Raw genomic sequence first — 26,410 nt, 5'->3', positions numbered from 1 at the left:
AAATACAAGTATCACAACTAGAATTTGCAGGCAGGCAAGAGCACTGGACCCAAAAGTTACTAGAAATTCATCTTATGAAGGTAGAAATTAAATTTTCCAAGAGAAATTTTGGCCCTGTTATTTTTAATAGAGCAGATACGTAATGAGAATGTAACAGTTTTAGCTCTGACAAAAAAAAAAAAAGCAAACCACAGGGTACCATCTGAAAAGAGGTGAAACCTACACAATGAAGGGAACCAGCTGGTTGCCTAGCCCAATTTTACACATTCATCACTGCTGTTGTTTTTATATAAAAACCCAACACAAAACACTCTGCTCAAGGTGCTTTGCAAAGATGTTGATGTTGAATCTAGCAACTATTCCTTGCATACCCTCATCTCTTAGGAGCTTAAACTGCACAAGCACAGTCAATTCCACATTCATTTTATTAATTAAAAGAGTGCAAACCATTTTCACCTGAATTTTTACAGTTGTTAAACATTACATTTACAAATGGATATTTCTGTTAAGTATAACATTCAAGAGAAGATAAATACACCAGGATACATTAAGTAATATTTATATAGTTATAACATGCTTTTAAGGGAATAGCCAATTAAGCATAAACTTGTAGAACACCTTCAGTAGCTCAAATGCAATGCAGAATGTCAAAAAAAGGCTAGTTTCAACTGGCCAAAACTGGACTAATTTGGAGAGGGAGGGAGGGAGAGAAAACAAACTCCTTTTGGAAAATATTTAAGTAGCTTATGACAACAATGTATACCATTTAAAATAATTGCAGCAGGGAAGTGTCCCTTCTTCGTCCCCTTAAACCTCGCCATCACTGAGGAATATGGCTAAGGTTAAAGTAGCTTTTGGAGCTAAATGAAGTGCAGGTGGAACTGGAGAACCAATGCAGCTAGAATTTTCAGAGGACAGGGTCATGAAAAGTCTGTGTAAGGCATTACCAGAAAACTTGGGGCAGTGCCATCCCTAAGAAATAAGCTACCAAATGCTAATCAAACTTCAGACGGCTCCCATCCCCAAAAGCTCTATCTGGGACAAAACAGAATAAACAAACTGGAATAATTTCATATCAGAAGCAGTCTATGTCAATAAAATCAACAAACAAAGGATAAGGACAGAGAAGAAAATCAGTAGTCTTTAAAATGGGTTGGCACAATATGGTTTTGTGTAACATTCTGAGATGCACTCCAAAAGTAGATGGAGTCACAGCCTGTATGGAGAGTGGGGCTTTTATAAGTGAAATGGAAATTTTAAGCATCTGCTAGACTTAAGGAGACCACTTTTGTTCCTTAAAGCTTCCCAAATGCAAAAAAGGACTCCAAATTTGGGCCCACTTACTGGAAGGGAGCTCTGAAGGCTACAAAGGTGAGGATGGTATACCACACTTTACATCTCTAGGTTTAAAAGAACTCAACATCAGAGTGATCCACCAAAAAAGTGAAATATAAAGAAACATTAACAGGCCTTTATGCATTTGGGGCAGATCTGAACAACAGTAATTCAGCATGATCTCATCCTTCTTCATGGAGGAAGGGCAGCAGTACCCTAACACAGGACATCTCAAAGGTACACTGATCTTTACTTATGTGACGCAGACCTCATCCTCATACACAATCAGCTTTCAGATATGAGAAAAAGCAAGACAAACATACAAACCTCCAGATGCTATGAAGTCACTCAGGTAGCAAATTGCTGGTATCACAGATGCAATTCCTTTGCAAACTCTTTAGTCCCAAAATGCCAATCCTCATAAAATTTTAGCTGGTGCAGCAGGAAGAACCCAGTATTACCTTGCACTGTCCTTCCCTGTGGCAAAGGGGAGATCTTCAGGGCCTATCTGGTCACCCTCAGGGAAAACTGAGCACAATTCTGAGGCTGAAAACACAAAACGTTTATAGTGAAGACTTCTGATTTGGTGTGATGGAAGTGTTCAACAGTGGGCTATCACACACTCAGGAAAGAAGAATCAAGTGACCCTGATTTTTGTCTTTCAGGTGGGTACTGCTGAATCAATTCCACCTGGCCAAGCTAGCCATAAGAACCCCTTTCTCCACTTGACTGACCACAAGATGGAGTGGGGGGAGGAGGACTGGAGCTTGTAGGTTTCCTGACTGATTAGAATCAGATTTCAATGCCTCTTTCATTCTTAACTAGAAACAACCTTTAATTAATGTTTTTGTCCTGATTCTGAACAATGAGATATGTTCAAACCAATCTATCTCCAAGTAAGATGACAATAGCTGAGACCACTGGGGGGAAGACTTGCCGCAACATTATTTTCTAATAAATTGGATCCATAAGAAAAGGAGCGTCCAATCTAGGAAATTTTCAAAAATCAGTCTTGAAAACTGAGAGAAAATAGCTTTAGAGTCATTTATTAGCAGAAAGGTTTGATAGAAGGTAAGCAAAATGCACCCCAAAGAAAGAGTCAAATCTAAGAAGAGAGAAGCAGAGTGTCCAGTTGCAGCAAGCTTAGAAATGAAAATCCAGACAACATGGTTTTTGCTTTTCTAAACAAAAGCAAAACCAAACTGAAGATAAAATAACAAAAAGAGTAGAGACAGAATCAAGCATAAGCCACTGGATTGCCTTCTCATGCTTGCACCTAAATGGGTAGAGCATCATATGGGTGTGGTGCAAGAATGCAATGCTGAGGGGCAACCTGCAGTACACCAGAATGTCCAAGAGCTCTGTTTCCCTACTTGTATAGATATTCTCAGGTGAGAGACAGCCCACTGAGGTTACATATGCAATACTGTAATTATTTCAGAGAAAAAAAGAGATCCTAACCCATCAGTTTACCTGGTGGCTATTATATGATGCCAAGGTCAACTTGAAGTGCCTTGGCCAACAGAAAGGTCAGTGCCTTAGGACTTACTAGAGGCATAAGGATACCAGTTCTCACAGTTCAGAACAATGTAAGGCTACAGCTTAGAAAAGAACATACACCACAGAAGTTGGGAAGAGCAGCTATAATATCCACAAAAGAGAATGCAAGAATTAGGAGAAAGTGCTACAAACAGAAAAATGAGGGAGAAAGAACCCTAACAAAAACAGAAGCAAATAAAGGCTAATAAAAGAGAAAAAAGACTACTTTCAAAGCCTAGCCACTGGCATTTTCCAGGCACTGGTCTTTGCAAAGGAACCTTCTTACCATCACTTGAAGGCTGAGTCTGGAAAGCCTGGTTGTAGACCTCTGGAGTGGCACAGGCAGTCTCTGCATCTTCCTGTTCATCATTCTCTGTGTCACATTCAATGTCGCTGTCACTGCTCATGCCTGGCAAGAGGTGAAGGACATGCTTCTGGCAAAGTCCAACTGCACCCAGAAAGGAGTAGAAGAACTAACTGCTTAGCACAAACACATTACCCTCAAAAAAAAGAGCCCAAAGGTTCACCTTAGTTCTGTTGGATCTACAGAAAGGCTTCCTAGTGAGTAGACAAGGTAACTACAGCTCTGGAAAACACATAATTGCAATGGGGTGCGCACACACACACACACAAGCAATGTTGGCTTGGGTCCTCACCAATTACCACAACAGTTCTCCAAATCCTTTTCCCCCACAACCCAGTTGCTCTCTCCCTGAAACTCTTGGGGGGAGCCAACTAGATTTGCTGCCACCAGCACTTCATTCCAGATAAATGAATCCCCTTCCTTCAGCAGCCTGTATGTTTCTTTCCCAGAATGAGAACCACTGGTTCCTTATGAAGTTAAATATTTGTCAGATACAGTAAGGTCAGATACACAAGAGGAGAACAATAAAAGAAAAAGAAAAAAGAAGGAATGAACACATACTTTTTGAAAAGACTGAACCTAGTCATTATCAATTTGAAAATTAGCTGCTCCCTCAGCCCAGTATTTCACAGAAACGCTCTCTTTCTCACACAAACACACCAGTGCAAGTTCCCACAGCCCAGATCTTAATCCATAAAACAAAGAATTTATATCACAAGTAGCTTCACTGGTCCTAGACAAAATGACTGTTCCCCCTTAAAAAAAAAAAAAAACAATAAGGGAAACTCATCCTCCTGATTGGCTCATCAGCATTTGATTTTCCCAGGCTTTGTCTCTGTCCATTACCTGGACTTAACTATCCTGTTCATTTCCACATCTGTAACCTCCTGAAATGGAATTTCCCCATATTGACTGCAGTAATTAATACAAAATACATTTGTTGCTGCCTTGTGAAGCTATTACGTCAACAAAACTTGATCTAATCCAGCAAATCAAATCATAGGATTTTTAAAATAAATTTGTCAACAAGAACTATATATGCTGGAGGACTTCAGCAAAACTGCATCCATCTACAGGATTCAATGAATAAATACCCTTATTGTACCTTCTGAATAATATTCCAGCCAGAATTATGAAACTGATTCAGTGTATTTAACAAAAGTTCTGATCAAATCATGACAATAACATCTCTCATATTTTCCTCAGGCCTCAAGATTAGTCACTCGGTATCTCAGAGAAATTCAGACATTAGATATCTCCTGATCAAGGTTTCACATTATGACAACTGTATTACCTTCCTTCTGTTAGCTACATTTCACACTGGCTTTTAATTTAGATATATTTCTCTAGATATAATACATCAAATCATGATCTAAATAGGTGAAAAATTTCCTGGGATAATTTTTTAAGTCTTAGAGGAGGAAAGTGATAGGGAAAGGCTCAAGCCTGCTCCTGGTGGCCTCCTGCACTCTACAGGCCCATTGCCATCAGCTGATCTGTACAACCATCTTCGAAGAAAGAGGGCTCCAGTTCTTATTTTTGCTTTTAAGAATATTTTATTAATGATGTATGCAGTTATCCATAATCTAGCTTAGGAAGACAGAAATAATATTAATAAATACTTAAAAGTCCCCTCTCCACCGACTGATTTAAAAATATAATCAGTAGATACCGTACTCTACTCCATTTAAGCAGAAGGAACTTGCAAGGGAAATCCATCCTTTTGCTTTAATTCCACCCTTATTTCCTAATAGTTATTATACCAGCTGCAAAGCTGTGAGAATTAGAAGATCTTGGGTGAAAGTTATAAGCATAACGAGGGTGCCTCACTGTCCAAGTATGGCTGATGATCTGTGGGTATTCCTCCCTATTTTAAAACTTCACAGCATGTTACTTACAATCTAATTCTCTATGCACTTAAAACGCTGAAATCCACTGACATCAACAAAACTTAGAAGCTCCCATATTTAGAACTGGCTGTCAGCCACATGCTGCTTTCACACTGAAAACCAACTTAATCTGTTTTTTTCCTCTTATTGCTGTTAATCCACCTAATGATATTCCTTGCTTCTGCTCTTTAAGGTGCTTTTCACAGCTGGCAGCTAGGCATCCAGCACTGTCTCATTATTAGCAGTGTATCAGTGAACTGCCATTTGATAAAAGCTCCAAATAAATTGCTCCCTATTTAGCAGCCAAGGAAGCACTGCAGCCTTTGGAACCATATTTATACTGAGCAGCTTCCCTAAACAGGATGAATATACCAAGTCCAAGAAAATTCTGCAGTTGTAGTTATTATCATCTGTTATTGCCATAACAAGATGCTAGAGGGTGTTTATGAAATGGACCTTGCTTCATACACAAAGCAAACTTTAATAGTGCAGTGAGATTTCTCCAGCCCAGAACACAAGGTCCCAATTCCTTTGTCCTTGTGTAGTAAGAAAAACGCCAACATTCTCCGTCTCCATGGCTACAAAATGGCAAATCAAAAAGGGTCTGTTACTTCCGATTCCCCTATCTGAAAGGGAACAAGCAGCAAAGGGCTTCCTGGGGTTTTCCACAATGCAACTGTAAAAAAGAAAATCCTTTTCTTCCTCTTCCAACAACCAAGCTGCAACTGCTAACAGTGCTTAAAGCACGGTGACTAAAAAGGAACATTCAGCCTGAGGTCAGACGCGCCTCCTGCAACACCTTCATGAGATGACCCCCAACACGTAATGATGGATGCCAGCATCTTAGTCCAACTTTAAAAACAGCAATTCATCACGTACCAAACTCCAGTGAGTGAGGAGGTGGAAGGCAGTTTTACAAGTACGGGAGAGGAAGAGACTTCCAAATCAACAACTAATTCTGTGACCCAGAAAGAAGAGCGTCTATGGTTTTTCCATAGGGTAAAGCAAGCCTCAGCCTCCAGGAATACTCATCACAAAGAAATACTCAGCAGTTACAAACCATTACTCAAGTTACTGATGTACTGTTAGCTCCAGCAGCCTCTCAGCTTTAGAGTGCTTGAGTCTGGGTTAACAGGAAGACACCAGCTTATCAGGACATTTCTAGTTTTCTCCAAATCCTGAACAGAGCCTTACCTTCCTCAAGATTTGCTGAGGCCCCTTCAGAGGGGACTACTTGGAGCTCTCCAGCTTCAGTGCTGTTCTCCAAATCATTTGACTCTGCTGCTTCCAGGCAACATCGATTTGAATTAGGCCTAAAAAGGAGAGGAAAGGCAGGTTGGTAACAAAAAAGCCCCAGAGCTTAAAGTATTTCCATTTCTGTCATGTCAACAGAGTCCAGGGTTAATTTGACAACATATTATGGAACTTTCATGGACTTCAGTTTTTTCTGAAAGATCACAATCATGTCCTCCCTTCAATTAAAACAGTAAACTACATTGTGCTACACTTTGCAAAACTAACTATGGTACATACAAATGAAAACAGGAAGAGGGTTTTTCTGAGGTGAGAGGCAATTGTAAAGCATTTAAGAGTGATGTTTGGATCTGCAATATTTCCACGTCTCTACCAGAAATTATAGGCTGCCTTAAATTTGCAACAGCAAAAGTTGCTGTGAAGAATTCTAGAGGTACTAATTTCTTACCCAGTATAAGTATTTGCAAGAGTGGAAAACAACTGGAAATGAGAAGTATTCCCAATTAAGATATATGCCATGAAAACAACAGGGCAGGATGAAAGAAGAGAAGGCTAAGAAGAAACATGATAGCAGCCTTCCAATACTTGAAGGGCTGTCGAAGGGAAGAGGCTTTGCATTTACTCTCTGTAGCACCTCCATAGCACCGTAGGACAAGAACCAACAAGTGGAAGCTTTACATAGTTAAAGGAGTAAATAAAGAGTAATTTCCTGACCATGAGAGCTCTTAAGCGGTGGGATAGCCTGCTTCTTAGAGCTGTGGATGCTCCATCACTGGTGGTTTTCAAGCCAACGTTGAACAGCCATTTTTCTGGGATGGTCTGAGGATTCCTGCCCTTGGCAGGGGGTTGGACTAGAAGACCTCCCAGGTCCCTTCCATCTCTATGTCTCTATACATATTCTTCTTCAAGTCACATACAGTGCAAAATAAAACTTACCCCACAGCTATTCCTTTCCTGGCCTTTTCCACAGCAGTTATGCCACTTAAACCAGAAGCACCAATGCTGGAATCAGAAACCTCACATACTCTGTCTTCAGAATTAGACAGGGGGTCTGAAGCACAAGTTAAAGATCTTGGGGAGCCACGCCGACTGTTGGGCTTTGAGTTTCCTAGGCAACCTAAAGAAAAATAAGACAAGTTCTCATGATTTTTTTCCAGTCTTCAAGGATATATATAATATGTAATATGTATTTGTCACAAACAACTAGTATTTAAGACAGGATTTTTCCAGTCCTTGTTGGTTTGAGACACAAATTACATTCTACTCTACCAGATCTATCAGCAACAATATGGAAAGCCATATACAGCATGCTAGTGGGGTATCACTGAGGAGGGGCCAACATCTGAATATTTTTTTCCTATATATGTACATACTGGAAACTAATCTTTTCCAATCTCTATACCATACAGTCTTCTTATTTGGTATTTGACACAAAGCTGTTAGCTCTTCTCCTCCAAGTTAAACAATTCAATTGGTATTTCATCCTTCAATTACTGGTGGTTTGCAGCTTGAATTGTGTTCTATTGTATCTGCTCTATCAGCAACAACAGGGAAAGCCCATGTACAGAAGAAGCAAGAATTTAAAACACACAAACAGCAAAATAGTATGCAAATACACACATATGCCACAGATATGTTTATACCTTCAGAGGAAAGCTGACAGTCTGGCTTCAAAAGGATATTTCCATCCCCACAATCCATCGCTCTTCGCAAAGAGAGGCTGCCTGCAGCCCCTGTGCGACCAGCTTTGGTTGAATTGTTTTTCTTTGTGGCTGCAGGATTAAAAAAAATCTTCAGCTTTAAATACAATTAACATTTTTAAAAAGGGAGACATCAGTAGATCTGGCTTAGACTTAAAAGGCAGACCATCATTTATCACTACCATTATTTTAGAACAACCTTTAAAACAAGATATTCTATATCAACCTCAAGGACAGACATTTTCTTCCTTGAGTCTCCCATGTCATTTGCTTCCTCTACATCAGTGATTTTCAACCCAAGCACCCTCCTAATGCATGGACTTCAACTCGCAAAACTCCCAAGCCATCATGGCCATTAGTGAGAATTCCAGGAGTTGAAGTACACACATCTGGAATTTGCTAAGTTTGAGAAACATTACCTGTATTACTGCTTCATGTTACTATTTACCGTCCATGCCATGTATACAAATGCACAGAGAACAGGGAACAAACAAGACAAACTAGAAATCTTAATGCAGGAAGGTGAATACAATTTAATATAACCTGGTGGCCAAAACTCATGAGTGGAATGCAAGGACTGAAGGGTATAACTTATTCAAAGGAACAGGCCAAAAGGAACAGAAGCATAATATTTTATGTAAGGAACTGTGTGCTTGTAGTGAGCTCCAAGAATTTGAGCAAGATAGAAAGGCTAAAGTGTGAAAGAAACTTAAACTTGCAAGAAAACCTTAAAGCAACAAAGAAGGAAAAAAACCAAAGGGATGAACAGAAGATGGTAGAATAGCAACAGGTAACAGGGAGAATGCTGAGCTCCTAAACTCCTGCTTTGCTTCAGTCTTCTCCCCAGAGGAGAACTGTGTTCAAATGAATCTAAACAGAACAGTCAAAGGGAAGGAATTGTATCCCAAGATAAATAAAGTAATGGTTAGAGAGCACATGGTAACATGAACAAGTTTTAAGTCTTTAGGACCTAAGAGTCGTGAAGGAGTTTGCAAATGTCATGTAGGAGCTTTCAGTGATCTTTGAGAAATCATTTAGGATGGACATAGTGCCAGAGGACTGGGAAAGGACCATATTGTTTCTATCTTCAGAAAGGGAAAAAAGAGGACCCAAATAACTAAAGAGTGTCAGTCTGATGTTGATTCTGGGCAAATCTCTAAATCAGGCTGTTAAGTAATTGGCTTGTGCACCTTCAGAAAACAATGCATCACTTGGTTGGAGCTAGCATAAGTTTATCAAGATGTTACCTGGAAGGTAACACTTATGAGGAACTGTTGGAAGTGTAAGTTATTAGTAGCTGGGAGAAGACTGCAAGGAGACATGAGAGCGGCTTTCAAGTATCTGAAGGGCTTATTGTTATGTAGAAGATAAGCAGAATTGTTCAGAGTTGTCATAGGAGACATTGCCAGAAACAGGGAGTTTAAATTACAAGTAAGTAGATTTCAGTTGGACACCAGGAAAAATATCCTAATGGTAAGTGCTGTTCAACAGTAGAAAAGTCTTTGAAGACTCTCCTTCGCAAAAGGTGTTCAAACAGAAGCTGGCTATCTGTCAGAGATGCTGCAGTAGTGGATTCCTGCACTGGGGAGGAGGATGGACTAGATCAGTGTTTCTCAACCTTGGCAATTTGAAGACCTGTGGAATTTAACTCCCAGAATTCCCCAGCCAGCCTTGCTGGCTGGGGAATTCTGGGAGCTGAAGTCCACAGGTCTTCAAATTGCCAAGGCTGAGAAACACTGGACAAGATGAACTCCAAGGTCCCTTCCAAACATTGCATTGTTTTATTTTAAAGCATTAAAAAAATCCATAATTATTCCCATTCTGGGAAGACACACAGTTCAGTGAAAGAGCAATTACAGCATTTCTAATAAAAAAAACCATTTTCAGGAAGTGCTGATAGGAGACATTCTGTGCCAGATCTACTGCCAGTAGATAACACTAGGTTAGAGGGACAAATTCTTTAATTTAATATGAAAACAATTTCCAATATACAGTAAGAGTCCACTATTCAGATTGAGGAATTGCTTTATTTACAGTTTAATGAACTGGCTTTCTCCCAAGCAATCCACCAAGCTGAACTCAGCCTGCTATTACCCATTAAGTCTTCTGACCCTCCAGCTGGCACAAGATTGTAAGAACTAAAAAGGCACCTAAACGAATACACCAGACTGCTGGTAGCCATTAGCTTATGGGTCCCATGAATTGTGCATGTGAATCTCACTGTGAAATGTGCAGCATTAAGACAACTGCTATCAGCAATCAATTCCTTGGGAAAAGCAGATTAATCTTCGCTGTTTTCACTCCCAGTCTGTTCTCAAAATATGTAGGTCTTAAAAGCTTATCTGTGTTTATTTAAAATCAGTGCTTTATCAATGTAGGTGCATTCATGTCCAGGATTTTAAAAGGCTGCACACATCAGGTAGGTAAATGGTTCCCTTCTTACAGAAATGACAGCTAAATCCATTTCCACTTACAATTCCGAATATAGCAGCTAGAGAGGGATGATTTTGTCAGCAGCTCCCTCCCAAGTTCTTGTAGCTTGTTGTAGCCTTCTGTCCCGCAAGCAGCCAAGGCTCCCTGGTCGCCAGGGAATGAATAAGTTGCCTGCCCGTCAGAAGAGGTGCTGTTGCTACTCCGAACCTCTGACAGCTGGTTCTTCACATCTGACATTTTACTACGTACTTCAGCCATCTGACTCTTTAACCTCTTCAGCATCTTCAGATCTGGTGGAACGCGCCACATGGCCTGGTGCCTCCGCTGGTCTTTCTCCTTTAAAGAGTACGATGCTTGACAGAGAAGAAATAGAAAAATGTTAAAGTTCTCCATATGGGTCTTGGATTAAGACCTTATTTTTAAGTTTTAATTTCCACAGAACTCCGTCACTGCTAGTCCTAAACCTGGATGAGACAGGAGGAAGGTCGGGCATTGGGCTAACAACTTGATGCCATAAAAGATTTTTTACCACCGGTGAAACAGTAGACGCAATTCAATGAGATCTGAAATTGTTGGGGAGCAACAGTTGCCCAATCTGATGTACAGCAGAGGCAAATCTATGTCTAAGTATGTAATTTCCTTTACCAATTCTTTGCTAACCAAAGCTCAATACCAGATCTGAATAATAGTTGAGATTTCTTTCTTCAGTTGTACATCCATTTAAGGATAGAGCATATGTAAAGTTTAATGGATTAAATTAAATAAGGTATATTTAGTACCAAATAAAGCAACATCAAAATACTTTGCAAATGATCAGGTAGGCAAAGGATGATGGAGGACTGCAAGAATGTAAGAGCATGTGGACTGCAGTTCCACTAACTGCTATGTCTTTGGAAGGCTCCTAAGTGAGAAAAACTAATTTATAGCAACAAATACTTCCCTAAAAGAAAATCGAATTTGAATGGCTCACTAGAGATTATAATGTCAGACTGTAATATGCAGCTACCTTGTAATATCCAAATGGTTTATAGCCCCATTACCTAAGATATAATTTTACTGGAATAGCATTTCAGAACTGGACCAAAGATAGATGAATTTTCCACAAAACATAAAGGCCCTCTCTGGAGCATAATCTGCAATATGCATAAAAGCAGCATAACAAGAGTGTTTGCTTTAGCTAATTTTTTGTGCTTCCTGATAGACACAGAACTGTATTAAAGAAATAAAAATGTTAACAGAGAAGGTCAGGCAGCTGAGTCTTCTTTATGTGAAATGACATGCAGTTTACTGTGGAAAGAAATACTGAAGTTTCTGAAAATATCAAAGAGAAGAAAAAAACCTATTCAATTTGCACTGTATAAATAATGATCCTATTCTGGGCTCTTTCTCCTCTCCTCTCCTTTCCTCCCACCCCCACCCTCTTTCTGGCATGGGCAAAGCTAGAAAGAAAGGTCTGACAGAGTTGCGGGAACAGAGATACCATGGCTTCAGCACCCAGCAAGACTTAGGGTCTAGGAGCTGCATGCAGTCTTGCACCAAGAGACTGGAATAAGGGGAGGGGGGAGGAGGGGAGAGGGGAGGGAGGGAGGGAGGGAGGTTAAAACAAAGAAGGCAGAATTTGTATTTAATATATTAAGTATATAAAATAAAATAAATATTCTGGTTCTGGCAATAGTTTGCAAGCTTACTTCTAAATAGGTGCTTCCACAAGACACAGAAAAAAAAAATCAAAGCCTTAGAAGGCAGGATAGCATATTCTCCTATGTATTCCTCACCACTGGCTAATGTTCATTTTTTTTAAATGCAAGATAACGGTGCAAAACTACCTGCTTATATTTAAAAAAGAGAAACTACCAATTTTTCTTCATTAAATGGGCTACTTGAAAAGATGGGAGGAAACTTTTTAAAAGGTAAACAAATTAATTCAAAATTATTTATCAACAAAAAAACCGAAGTTCATTCATATCATCCCAGATATTTTTCATTTGTCAGATGCTAACCTAACCCTAAATAATAAGAAGATAATATTTCCAGGTCTGTGATTTCCAGAGGAGCTCTGGGGAATGAGCCAGAGCCAGAGGGAAAAACAAACAAGGAAAAGGGAAAAAGCCTGAGGGAGAAAGGCTGTAGATGGGCTGCAAGTTGCTTGTCCTTGCCTAAGAACAAGAAGCAGCCACTTTTAAAGGCACAATTTATATCTCAATCAGGTTAATTAAAATCAAAAATAAAAATTCCGCTAGATTGACTAATCTAACAACTTCAGACAAGAATATACAGGATCTTAATGGTGAGATTGCCAAAACTACATGATATTTTTAAAAAGATCTAAATTTGCTTTTATTTAGTTTTACATTGCCAGCCTATATCTTCAAGCTCTCAAAAGGACAATCACTCTCTCAATATTTATATTGACTTTTTTCTCAAGTCTCGCTTTTCAAATTCTCATTCCCTTGCAGTATTCTTCAATTATAGATGAGACTTTAAAATCACATGCCATTTCGGTAATAACCATATCTTGTCTAATTTTTTTAGCATGTAAGAGATATCCATTCTCATGTACCATAGGACACCAAATATTTAATACTGCTTCTCCCTATTATTTGTGAATTACTACTATTTTAACTATATTTCCCTCTTTTCTCAAGGACCTGAACTACACAACTAACTATATCAAGGTATTCACTATCCATGTAGGTTTAAATGGTCCAACTTTTTATAGCACACTCTTAGTACCTTCAGGTTTTTAGACTCTCCCTGAAGAGATTCATTATCCCAGACAGCAACCCCAAATTTCACAGCTTTAACTAATACACAAGGATTTAACACAATCAACAGGAAGATTTAGCTGCTCATCTCATATACATGACTTTAGGCGGCTGACAATAAAATTGTCTGTCTGTCTGCCTGTCTGTCTGTCTGTCTATCTATCTATCTTGGCCACTCAGCTCCAATGGACTCTGTATGTATATACAATTCAAAAAATAAAAACATAGCAACCAGAACCTTGACTTGGACCCAGATGCACATCAGAAACCAATGCAGCTCATGGAGCACTGGTGTCACATGTGCAAAATATCTGGCACTATAAACTGTCCATGCTGCTGCATTTTACACCAGCTGAAGCTTCTGAATACTCTTCAAGGGCAGCCCCATGAAGAGTGCATTGCATTTGTCCAGCTGGATGTCATGAGGGCATGAGCAACTGTGAGCTGGCCATTCTAGGAACAGGAGTAACTGACACACAACCCAAAAGTGTGCAAAGGCCCTCCTAGCCATGGCTGCCACCTGCTCCTCAAGCAGGAGCCGCGAGTCCAGGAAGACCCCCAGATTGCACATCAGGTTTGTCTATGGCAGTGCCTCCCCATCCAGACCCAAAGATGGAAGGTCCCCAGAACCAGGAGGTCTAAAAAGCCCCTTGTCCTGCTTGGATTGACCTGATGCCTGTTACACCCCATCTAGGCCCGCACAGCCTCCAGGAACCAAGATAGAACCTCCACGCCATTACTCAGGTGGCCTGGAGTGGAGATATAAAGCTGAGAATCATCAGCATACTGATAATACCTCACCCCAAATCGTTGGATGACATCACCCAGAAGCTTTATGTATGTTGAACAGGAGGGGAGAAAGTACTAAGCCGTGTACAAAAGAGGGGCTGAGGGCTGGACCTCTCCCCCAATCAACACTGACTGGAACTGACCCTGGAGGAAGGAGGAGAACCACCACAAACTCCATGCCACTAACCCCCAACTCCAGGAGCTGATCCAGAAGGATACCATGACTGATGGTATCAAAGGCCGCTGAGAGGTCAAGAAGAGCAAGGATGGACGCACTACCCCCATCCTGCTCCTGATAGAAGTCATCCAAGAGTGCAATCAATGCTGTCTCACTCCCATACTCAGGTCTGAACCCTGACTGAAAGGGGCCCAGATAATCCGCTTCTTCCAGGGTCCTCTGAAGCTGCAGCACAACCATGTTCTCTACAAACCTTCCCTAAAAAGGGAAAGTTGGATACTGGACTAAAATTGTTCAGAATAGTGTGGTCTAGTGATGGCCTTTTGAGGAGGGGGCGAACCACCGCCTCCTTAAGAAACAGTGGAACCATCCCCTCCCTCAAAGAAGAATTAACCAGCACCAGAACCCAACCACACATCCCTTCCCGGGCAGCCTTGACCAGCCAGGAGGGACATGGATCTAATACAGAGGTGGCCAAGCTACAGCCCTGAGGACTCTGTCTACTTCCTCAGACCCAACAGGATCAAACTCTCTCCAGATAACTTAGCCAGACCTGGTCCCAGTGACCTCCATAAGATCTGCATCAAGGCTAGTGTCCCACTTAGAGCTTTATACATCAGATGCCCTGCATGTTCTTCACAGCAACCCTGTAGGTGAATCCCAAAACCACTTCCACCAAGGAGGGACCAGGTCACCCAAAACAGGGCTGCTGGATGGCCATCTACAGATGCAATAAGGGTAGAAAAATACTTCACTGCCCTTATCACCACATGATAGGGCCCTAATAGCAGCTCTAGCTATTAAAGTGTCGTGGTTCACTCCTTGTCACCCTCCAGCAGCACTCTAAGTGTCTTCTCCAGCTTTACCTCCTTGACCTCCTCTGTAAACCAAGTGGAGTTCTGGGATCCCTGGGGGAAGAGAGGCTGCTCAAGTGTAATACGATCCAAAGCCCCAGCCACCCTCTCATTCCAGGCAGCCATCAGGGCTTCAGTTAGACTGCGCAGAAGGCCCTTGGAAATAACCCAAGTTCCTTCTGGAACCCAACTGGGTCCACTAGTTGTCCAGGGTGAACCAGTCTAATAGGTTATGTTAAAAACCATTCAATGCAGAGCAAAAGGTATTGAAGAGGAGTAATTCAATAAATTCTACTGCGAGATCATTAAACAACACTTATCATAGCAGCAACTGGCGTCCTAATCCTAAATACATTGGAAACAAATAATATTGATTTCAATGGGAACTTTATTTCCATTGACTAAAAATACTGTTAGGAATCATATCTTAAGAATAATCATTAAGAGAAACCAGCTCCTTTCATGAGAATTACTGAACTGAAAAATAATGAACCTAATTTTTAGTATCTCCCCAGAAAAGATGGAAGCCTCAAAAAGCTTTCTGTCCCTTGGATTTCACCTACTCACCTCTATTCTGCAAAAGTGAGGCAGGTGGGCGTGGCTGTAGACCCCACAGGTTTTCCATCCCATTTCTATCTTTCAGGTCTAGCAAATGTATTAATATCAAGGGGTCTATATCAAGTAAGCTGCTACTGGCAGAAGAACTTAGTGCACCTCCTCCTCGCCTTGACATGTGGCTGGTTGTTGGACGATATGCATGGCTCCCACCTGGAGGAGGAAGAGGAAGAAAAAGAGGAATGATTAGTTGTTTACAAAGATTTTAGGCACCCAGTAATTCTTAGAGGTCAGCTACAGTTGGGCAATCTTATTAGCATTGCTTCTAATGGTGAAATCAACTGTGAATGCAAGCAAACCTGTACCCAAAATAGATCCACAGAGAAACAAGACACACCTGCAAGGTCACAAAAATCTAATCTTTTGCATAAGTTAAAAAAAAGAAGTAGCTTTCAAAATTTTTAAAAAAAAAATCCTTTCTCCACAAAATAGCCTAATATGGTCTCAAAATGTTTGCACTTGGGAAGACAGAAATGCAGAACAGATAATATCTGCTTCTTTATACATTTAGAAAATTAAGAAAAGGAAGTGGAATCTATATACACAACAATTAAAAAACATTAAATGATTGGATTATTTGATTTCCTAGCAATCCAAAACAGGGATCTCCAAATGGAGCTAAATATGAGATACATGCCATCACAAGAATGAAAAGACACGAACCTTTTCCCTGATGACACATGTCAGATTACATCATCTTTAAAAACAAAGATTTAAAGAAAGCTATACCAATCAGCGAGTAGCTGAAACCAAAACATCAAACAGTGTTGAGAAATGAAACTGCTGATATGAAGGAATGAGGAGGACCCAGAAAAAAATACTCCAATATAAGAGTGACGTTAGCTAGAGTATGTTGAGATGGGGCATACAGAAAACATTAATAAAAAAGATAGCAAACTAGACATCTTTGTAATTACCCCTTCTGTTTTACTCCCTTCCCTCAGTAACCACTGTATGAAGATACGATTAGCAAATGCCAAATAGGAACGCTAATAGGAAGAGATGAATTATTTCTCGATCTACAAGTACAAGGCCACATTGATCAGGGCTGTGTCACTTAAAAACTGCTTGGATATAGAGCATTGGTGAAAGTAGGGGGAGGGAGTATTACCTGTTGTCAAATGCGGTTGCTTGGCTGTACTGTACAGCCCCAAGCTCATAATGAAGACGGGGGTGGGGGGGGGAGAATAGACCTGGTGCATAAGGATGTCATCCTTCTTAATAGGAATACTATTCAAGAAGACATTCACTGGATCTTGTTTTCTATATTAGGTATGCAGGATTACATTCATTCTTAGCAAGGAATCTACTTTCTGGCAATAAAATTTGAACCCCTATTTGTATAGCCATATGTGAGAGCAATTAGTCTGCCAGGCTTCTTGGTAACAGATACAGAGCTGTGGATCCTTGCTCCAACTAATGTCTACTTTGATCCATCATACAAATGGGCTTAAATCCTGTTTATGTTGACCTATAATTGAATTAGGACTCTGTTCAGGCTGTTGGGCAATTGGTGCTCCCAGGTTTTAATCACTGATTTTGATTTTATCATTATCCTATATTCATTGAGATTTGTCAGCCTCAGTTTTGATGTATATCAAAATAAGCAAATATTTTTTTTTATTTATTTATTTAATTTATATAGCTGCCCATCTCACTGCGATGACTCTGGGTCACTTACCAAGTTAAAAATCCAGAAAACAATACAAAATCAACCAAAAAATAACAGCAAAAACCATTAAAAAGATTAAAAACAATAAAACTATTATTATTTATTTAAACTATTAAACTATTTAAATTGTTAGTTGGGTCTCTTGTTCTCCCTATTATGAGCTCTCTTGAAAAAGGAAAAGGAAAAGTCGGCCAGTATGATCCCTCTTGATAAATAGTCCAGAATTAATTTAATGATGGATTAATTTAACTGGGAAGTCAAATCCCCATTTTAAAGCTCACTAAAAACAGGAGATTAAGAACAAGAAAGGAACAGAATGGGAGATTCCTTTAAATGAGTGGGTTACAGATACTACTAACTGAGGATTTCTCCAACATCAAAGATTTAGAAACAAAACAAAACAAAACAAAGAATACATTCAATCACTTAGCTCTCAGACATCATGTCTCCATTTCTGCTGTTGTAAAGGAGGTGGTATTAATCAGCTAAATATGAATTAATTTCCAGGCTCAGAAGAAATTCTGTCAGAGGTATAATTTGCCTGCCACATGCCAGTGATTGCTATCTAATTCACAATAGGAATTTGACAGTTACAAACAGGACTGTAATACAAAAGTACAGATGCTGTCCCCTACTGCCCATAGGATAAGTGACAAATCTTTGCTACCTTTCCACATTTTCAGTAGAATTTTACTAGCCCTGCAGTGTTTGTTTAAAAACAAACCTTTTGCAACTGTTAAAAAATCTCATCAAATATTAAGAATCTATTTCTGAATTACATTCAAATCAATGCAAAAGATACGTTTATTTAAATTCTTCTCTACCTACTGCCTAAACAATTCCCTCCTGCAATACAGGAATGTACATCAGAAGAACATCAGAAGTTTTAAAAGAAGGGATTAAAGCTTCCAGGTTAAAAAGACATGAATGCCCAGGAGTAGTCTCTTCCCTGCAGTATGCCAAGCCTCTCAAAACCTAACTTTCTCTGTTGGCTTTCCCCAAACGTAATCTCATGGCTAGTATTACACTGATACGCTTTTTATTTTTATTTTTTAATCCCAGCTGCAAGCCTCCATTGAATCTAAGCTAATGGGAAGACTGCCCTACATTAAATAATATCTACATATGATATGTGATGCAGCAATTCCAAAAATAGAAAATCCTGCAGAATCCCCAACTCCATGTTGCTTCTGATGTGGAGAAAGGAGGAAGGGATGCTTTATACAGAAATGCAAGTTATAAAAAGCATTTTCTCTATTTATACCTGAGGCACCTGCCGGGGCAGATGTCGCTTCTTCCACAAGGTCTCCTTCTTCCAACTCCATGTTGTGAGTGTATTCCACATCATTCTCTCCAGACCTTAAGGGCAAAGTAAAACCACAAAATTTCTGCTAAGCTTCAGGTTTGAGAAAACATTCAATAAAAGAGAATATATACACCAATACTGGCAGGGCAAGCTACTGTATATAAACAGAGAGCAAACCCCCCTCCCTTCTAGCACTGAAGATGTTATCTAACCAGGTAACGAAACGTCTGCAAGAAAACAACTAAGCTCAGAGAACTCCAAGGATTCCACAGAAAACATTCATTCTATAAATAGGGTTTAAAGAATTTTGAATTGCACAGGCTAACAATTTCATTACAATAGGATCCACACCTAGGGGCAGCCAATCTACAACTGCAACACAAGGTAGCAACAATGGCCTGTGGTAATGGAATGGACTGTATCATTTCAGAGGGGAAATGGCAAAATACAGAACCTAGACAGCTATCTATTTAAGGTGCTCCTAAAGTGGTGGATTTTTATATCAGAAGTAAGGTTGGTTAGACTAGACGATTGAAGATCCCCTTTTAGAAAATGCACATTATAAAGAAAACAAAGAAACAAAAGGAGAAATTCTCAGAGGGAAAAAAATAGTTTAGCTAACTTTGTAGGCACCCTTGGCCTTCCATCCCTCCAGTCAGCACCGGCAATAGAAGTATGATGGGAGTTAACATCAACATTTGGAGGACAATATTTATCTATCCCTTATTTAGAAGGTCCACCTTTAAATTTATGATTCTATGTTTTTAGCTATAAAATATCTCTAGCCATCCAATCTGATTGTCAGATTTACAATTAAAGTACCTCTCAACACAGCTTAAATATATGGATTAGTTGCAGCCCAATCCTACACACAGAAGTATCGCCAAGTCAAGTGAGTGTGGAAATCTGTGCTTTAGGCTTATATGAAAGTTAAGCCTTCTCTGTGACATTTTTGGAACATTGTTGAAAGGGTGGCACTTTTTTTTCCTACTCAGAGATGTGAAAGGGGATTACATGTTAACAGACACAGGGAAAGGAGATCCCTGCCATGACTTACATGGTCTCTTCGTCTATATCATTTTCCTCTGTGTTGCTGGTGGCTGTTGAACTAACGGAGGAACTGCTGCCATCTAAATGATTTGCCTCCTCTTGCCCAACAAAATCAACATCCAAATCCCCATCTGACAGTTCATGCTGCAATTACAGCAGGCAAAAGATTTTGAAACAAAATACTTATTTGTGCACTGGGTGCAAAGAAAGCAGTAATTCTCACATACAAACAGTTAACGAGAAAGAAAAACACAACTCTGAAAATCAGGAACCCAGGACCTTCTATACATACACTTAAAATCCTCAAATTACAAAGTCAAAGAGATGAATTACTTCCCTGACTGACATGACAGGTCAGGGGGAAGGAGGAAAAAGCAATGAAATGTAGCATTACCAACCCTTTCTCACACCGCAAGTGATCCTTAACAAGCACCTACAACAATCACCAATATAGCCCTGTTTCTGCCAAGGACTGAACTTGCAGCTTTTGAAAAAGGCGTCTTGCTCTCAGAGTTTTTTTTTCCCCTTTTATGTTCAGCGATTGGCTGGAATGCTGAACAGCTGATTAGGTACTTTCTTAGGTATTTGAGAAGGTGAAGGAAGATCAAGGTGCATCAAGAAACAGGGCCACACCATGGGCTCTGTGCATGGGAAAAAGGCAGCGCCAGAATCAAGGAGAACCACTTCAATATGAACTAGAGAAGATTAATGTTAATATTCTTGCCTTCTGGAATAAATATGAGTTATGGCATTGTCAGGAAGAATTCCAGCAGTAGGCACAGAATTTAACTTGCTGAGAATCTGTGCTTTCATTTAAAAACAAAGTTTCTGAACTGTCAGCTAATATGACAGCCTGGAAATGACCTGAAATCTCAAGTGCCAATGAGGTGACTGAATAAAGCTTCAAGTTTAGTGATTTACACAGCTCTCTGGCTCACTCTGCTTTTACTAACTTAATTAAACTACTTTCCATTCACTGAGGCAGAATCACAAGCACTGTTCTTTACATGGTTAATTCACTGGAGGAGGCCACAAGAATACTTACATTAAAGTCTTCATACTGTACTTTTTCCTCCTCTTCTTCTTTTGTGTCTCTGGGTGGTGCTGTGCTGGCCACAGCCTCAAGAAGCACTTCCGAGTTTGGTCCTGATTTTTTTGGTCTTGTTTCCAGACCATCATCACTTTGTGGGCTAAGGTGAGTATCTGGAGGGGAGACGCCATGGGATTTCTGGGTCCGGGAAAGTTCAATCGCAAGCCTCTTCGTTTTTTAAACAAGCAAACAAAACACACGATATTGAAAAGTTATGTTGATGTCCCTTCTGAAAACAGCAAGAGCAGGACCAATCCAAATTAATGTGTTCTAGTTTCGGAACAACACTGGCCCAACAACTCTGTAACGATGATACCTATTAAGGTATTTTTCGTAAATTTTTAATGTGATTAACTATGTAAAAATAGTGAAAAGGATTGATTTAATAATGGGAAACCACAAAGAGGTAAAAGCAACTTTGCCAAGAATGCTGGGAAATCAAGGGAGAACCAGAGGAAATTCTGAACATATAAGATTCATACATTTAGAATGTGTCTCAGTAGCACATACCTGACAAGTGACAGTTATATACAGAATTTAAGTGCAAAGATGATTCAGGTAAATTATGATATTGTTTAGGAATATGGAATCATACATTAATCTAACTAAAATTATCTTAAAATGTATAAGTAAAAATACATATCTGCATTTGAAAGATGAGATAATCTTATGTCATCTGTTCATAACTAGCTATCCAAACATAAAAAATAAGTAAATAGGGTAGACTGGTAAGTGGAAAAATCCCTCAGAGGCATGAAATTGTGATTTGAGCAATCCCTGGGTAATTACTGAGTGCCCCCCAAAAGAAGCCAAAGAGGACCTAATGTCAGCTCATTAAGGAAATGAGAACATGAAATGAGGGCATAAACAATGGACCAACAAACCCCTCCAGACTATCCAAGTCACCAACCTACAGCATCATGCACTAAAGAAAGGAGCCTGCAAGATGAAACACTGGCTGAGTGAGATGGAGTTGGTGCCACCACACCTTTCCATCCTCCAGCTCTGTCTCCTCTACTGCAGAAGAGACTAGATGCACTAGAAGAAGCAGGTGACACAAACTCTTTCCTCAACCAGGTCTCCACAATACACAACAGACTGGTACTGTCACCCAGATTCAGGTTCTGGATGAGTGATGTCTTTCCAACAGCTAACCCAATTTACAAAACAGAATCTTTAAACTGGAAGATCTACTGGCTATCACCAGAATTTCCACAATTATATTGCAGGTATGTGTAGTGCTTCAGATCTGAAGCTAAAAAAGTTGCTTCAGAGCAGATGAGGCACATACACCAATTCTGCTGGTTCCTCCTTAAAGAAGCTGTACTTTTTCCTGGGCTCACCTGGTAGCCTGCAATTCCAAAAAAATACACGTCTGAATTAAGGAGGTACCAAAAGCAGAGTCAGGCCTGTTCCAAAATACTTTGTCGCACCCTGTCACCTAGTCTATGCCAACCATTACCAACCTGGTACCTTCTAAATATAATGAAATACAAGTCCAAACAGTGTCCATATTGGCTGGGGAATTATAATCCAACACATATAGGAAGCACCAGAGTGGGAAGGCTGTGTTGATAATACTAAGCAAGATGAATCAGTTTTTGATGTACCTTTGCTTGAACCTTTTTACATATACTTCCTGTGTGAATTAGAATAAAGGAACACATGTCAGTTATGAAGATCTTGGGAAGCCAATACAACGTAGAAAAGGAAAACAAGCATGGTTATAGCTATCTCTGTGGCCAATGGCAGTGTAACTATGTGCAAAAGTGCTGGCTTACCTCTTTCAGATTATTTATTTGTTGGACGTAGCTTGTTTGAGCAGCTTCCAGCTGAGAAATGTACCAATGTTGATCCCGACATTTCTGGAAGAAAGTAGGTGAACGCACCTGGAACCTTTAGGAGAAGCAGCATGTCAAAGCGTCATTAAGCTTCCCCAAGGAAATGCAAGTCATTTGAGCAGTTGGATCCTCCCTGAGCTCCTCCTGTACGTTACACAGTCCAAACAGGACTGTGTTATTAGGAGAGCAGGGTTGTGTTATCCTATACTATCTCACTTACTCCAAGGAACTAGGGCTTTAAATTGCATTCAGTTACTTAAAATGTCACCTTTTGTTTATTGATGCCTGTTTATTTGACTCTGAAGTGTGACTGAGAAAATTGTATTTCCTTTTAACAATAAATGCTAGCTTTTATTCATTAAGCTACAATAGTTCCAATAAGGAATCTGTTAGAGATTTAGGCAATATCTACTTCTGTTTAGAGTCCACCAATTAAAAAGACATACAATTAGTCATTTGTATTTATTGTAACATTTATATGTCACTCTTCAAAACCAGGTTTTCCCAGCATGGCGTATAACAAACTAAAAGTGCCCAAAGTTCTAAAACAATCAAAATATACATTAAAACACTATAATTAAAATGTGTAACACTGAAACAGTAAAAGGAGCAATAAAAGAAAAAGATTAAAATGCCTAGGAGAAAAAATGTATTTACCTGGCACAGAAAATATAGTAAAGTCTGCCTCAAACACCCACGCTTAGGGAAGATATTCCAGAGAAGGGGGACTACCAATGAAAAGATCCCCTCTTGTTATTTTTGAACCCCACACAATGTATTTTCACCAAAAAACATTTAAGACCAAGAGCACTTCAACGTAGCATAAAGAAGTTTCCTATCCTATGCCATGAAGCCCACCCACCTTTCATAATCTTTCTTACCGTAATATGACAGTGTCATTCTGCCTGTTTAAGTAGCCTTCATTTGCAAGCAAATCCAGTCGGAAAAACCTGTTGTAGCCCCAGCATTCCCCAACTTCAAAATCAGATGCAAATTCTCTAATGATGTTTTTTGCAGGATCATTAGTGGACTGGTGGACCATCTCAACACGGTATTCATATCTAGAAGGAAGGAAGGAAGGAAGGAAGGAAGGAAGGAAGGAAGGAAGGAAGGAAGGAAGGAAGGAAGGAAGGAAGGAAGGAAGGAAGGAAGGAAGGAAGGAAGGAAGGAAGGAAGGAAGGTTGGTTCCGTAAGTATTTGTTTCTTCCCACATTATACCTGTGCATCCCCATATTGTCCCCAGGGAATTTCCAGATCAAATTTTGGTATATATAACAAGATGCAGTGAGGAAAACAAGAAAGAGGTAACACTGAATGCAGTAAAAAAACTGAATTACACAGGGGGAAATTTAATCCAAAGCTAGAATGTGCTGCTTCTTGGTGGCAACACAACAGCCTCCCTATAGAGATCAGGCTAGTCCCTAGTCTTGATGGCTATCAGAAGGCTGTTAAAATTTGAACTTGTCTAGAGAACATTCCAGTGATATTTACCCACTCCACCATCTTTTATTTTTTTACTTTCTATTTTTGTTATTTTTATCATTATACTGTATATTGTTAATGTTATGATTTAGTTTATGTTTGTTGTTTCAATTAAACTGCAAATGTTTTAAATTTTTGCATTTTGTAAACCCCAAGAGTTGCAAGATTGTAGTAGGATACAAATTCAATCAAACAAGTCCATTTTTATTCATTTGATTTATAAGACATTAGTGTACATTATATTTTCAAGAATACATATTCCAAATTCGTATCTTTGTTGACTGTAGAAATGTATACAAAATCTCTCATTACAAAAATAATTAAAAGGTACTACTCTAGTGCAAAGCAAAGAAATAAAGAAAATGAAATATGCAGGTTCTGGCCATCCCACGCAAGACTGTGCATGAAATGCTAAGGGCACTGCAGATGGTGTGGTGCCTTGGCATTAAAATGCCACCAAATGGTTTAAAATGAGAGGAGACAAACAAGTACATAATCAACCTTAGAAACGTATTTTGAAGACTTAAAGAATTTACTGACAGTTGTAGCCTAACCTGAAAAACTGAAGCAATCAAGATAAAAACTGAATCTCAAAAAACTAGAATTGAGAACCACGATTTTGGTTTACACTTATTGAATGATGCGTTCAGGTCCAATACATGATTTGATTTTGGATGTTATGAAATTTTTAGGAGGAATCCTCTTTCATCCATGGAAGCCAGGCAAATTTCTCAGCTGCACTTCTGTTCCCTACCAAAGTTAAGGTATCTCTCCACAGCAAGTTCAGCACAGCACCCAATCCAGGATTCTTAGCTTGCTAAAGATGACTGGCAAACTACATTATTTACACAAGACACAACACTTTCCCCATAAACTGAGAGCAATTAACAGTCACACACTTTCACGATGTCTGGTGCAATACCCAGCAGGCAATGCTAATGGACGGAGCCAGCAGTTTCAAACTTCTAACTGTTTCACATTTCACAGAACCAATTCTAATCCAGAAGATGATTTCTAAAGAGAAATGGAGAGTAGTAATTTTTGCCAATTTCCCTATTTTGCAACCTTTCATATAACTGAAAATCCATTCTTAAGTGTTTATTTATTTATTTGTTGTTCACATTTCTACCCCACCACAATCCAGAGACTCTTGGGTTTATATAGAGTATGAAACATCCACAGCAATACAATGATAAAAGAGTGAAGCAACACCATGACAGCAGAAAACTACAAATGATATAAACAGAATAGAAAGATGGCTTGATAAAATGTGAAGGCTCTCTGGAACAACTCTATCCCCAGGCTTCCGAAAGCCTGATCTCAACCGGGAGGCTGTTCCATGGCATCCGCACTGCCTCCTTGCTTTAGCTCCCAAAATGGGGGATCAATAGAAGATTCTTTTTGTTTGAATGTACTGGCTGGGCCAATACTGGTTGGAATAGGTGGTCTTGCAAACGTGGGTTGTGAATCGTATGGAAAGTGCAATGTGAAAAGTTCAGTTTTTCACTCTGTGGAAGAACAGTTGAAATGAGACCACCTAGGTCATCTTTCCAATTTCTCTCATTATGCCTAGCCAGATGCTGCAATTTACCAGGTTAGAGTTATAAAAGGCAATCTCAGAGTAAAGACACATAACGGCTACCTCCACTCTACTATTACCATATAGAACAATTTTCATTGCATGCAAGGCATGCAATGGACATCATCAGATGCTTGCATTAGTCCTTACTTGGATGTTTCTGGCAATCCAGCTGAGAGCTCAAGAAATACTGATAAATAGTAGCCACGTACCACTCCATTTCCATCCTTCACAAAAAATTAAAATAGAAGTTAGGAATTAATCCTCAAAGAAATTGCTTGTTCAGTGAAACCTCACATCCCCTTGTGTCACCTGATACACAACATCATGTGCTGGCAGCCTGAACACCTAACCAAAAGCCCTCCACAATGAATCAAAGCTCACTGTTTCTTAGTCAGCAGAATAGCTTGCTATTTATTCAGTAAGCAGAATGCAACAGACATTCTGCTGACCATAAGCGTTCAAATATGATAAACAGTGAATCTGGGATGTCTTGTAAAAAAGTTATACAACCTGTCGATGCAAGTGATTGTTTTATTTTACATCTATTTTTGCTATATTTTCAAATAATTTGTTTGAATAGGAAAGTGCTTAAACATAAAATAATGTTCAGGCTTTCCCTAGGGAAGAAATAAAGCATATTAAGTAGCAACTCTGACATGACTCGTCTGGAAA

General features: G+C 39.5%; 1 protein-coding gene across 3 annotated transcripts in view; it reads right to left on the bottom strand.

Annotated features, from left to right (window-relative positions):
* Window positions 1-407: 407 nt before the first annotated feature.
* Window positions 408-26,410, bottom strand: part of TRIM37 (tripartite motif containing 37) — a 46,618-nt gene continuing 20,615 nt past the window's right edge. For 2 of the 3 annotated variants that reach the window (XM_088152330.1, XM_088152332.1), the window contains 13 exons: window positions 25,886-25,962; window positions 23,556-23,735; window positions 22,615-22,729; window positions 20,789-21,001; window positions 19,751-19,887; window positions 18,652-18,746; window positions 15,668-15,868; window positions 10,556-10,867; window positions 8,025-8,153; window positions 7,318-7,498; window positions 6,322-6,440; window positions 3,161-3,322; window positions 408-1,881 (listed from right to left, as the gene is read on the bottom strand). In XM_088152330.1, the coding sequence (XP_088008456.1) occupies window positions 1,793-1,881; window positions 3,161-3,322; window positions 6,322-6,440; window positions 7,318-7,498; window positions 8,025-8,153; window positions 10,556-10,867; window positions 15,668-15,868; window positions 18,652-18,746; window positions 19,751-19,887; window positions 20,789-21,001; window positions 22,615-22,729; window positions 23,556-23,735; window positions 25,886-25,962 (2,010 nt within the window). In that variant the 3' untranslated portion in view covers window positions 408-1,792. The remainder of the gene's footprint in view (window positions 1,882-3,160; window positions 3,323-6,321; window positions 6,441-7,317; window positions 7,499-8,024; window positions 8,154-10,555; window positions 10,868-15,667; window positions 15,869-18,651; window positions 18,747-19,750; window positions 19,888-20,788; window positions 21,002-22,614; window positions 22,730-23,555; window positions 23,736-25,885; window positions 25,963-26,410) is intronic. The other variant, XM_088152331.1, reaches the window with a different exon arrangement.

This window comes from Python bivittatus, unplaced genomic scaffold (genome assembly GCF_059951505.1).
Source record: "Python bivittatus isolate LINGU-HERP-01145 unplaced genomic scaffold, Pbiv_v1 ctg000690_np1212, whole genome shotgun sequence".
NCBI classification, from domain to species: domain Eukaryota; kingdom Metazoa; phylum Chordata; class Lepidosauria; order Squamata; family Pythonidae; genus Python; species Python bivittatus.
This window is presented reverse-complemented; position numbering and strand designations above follow the sequence as displayed.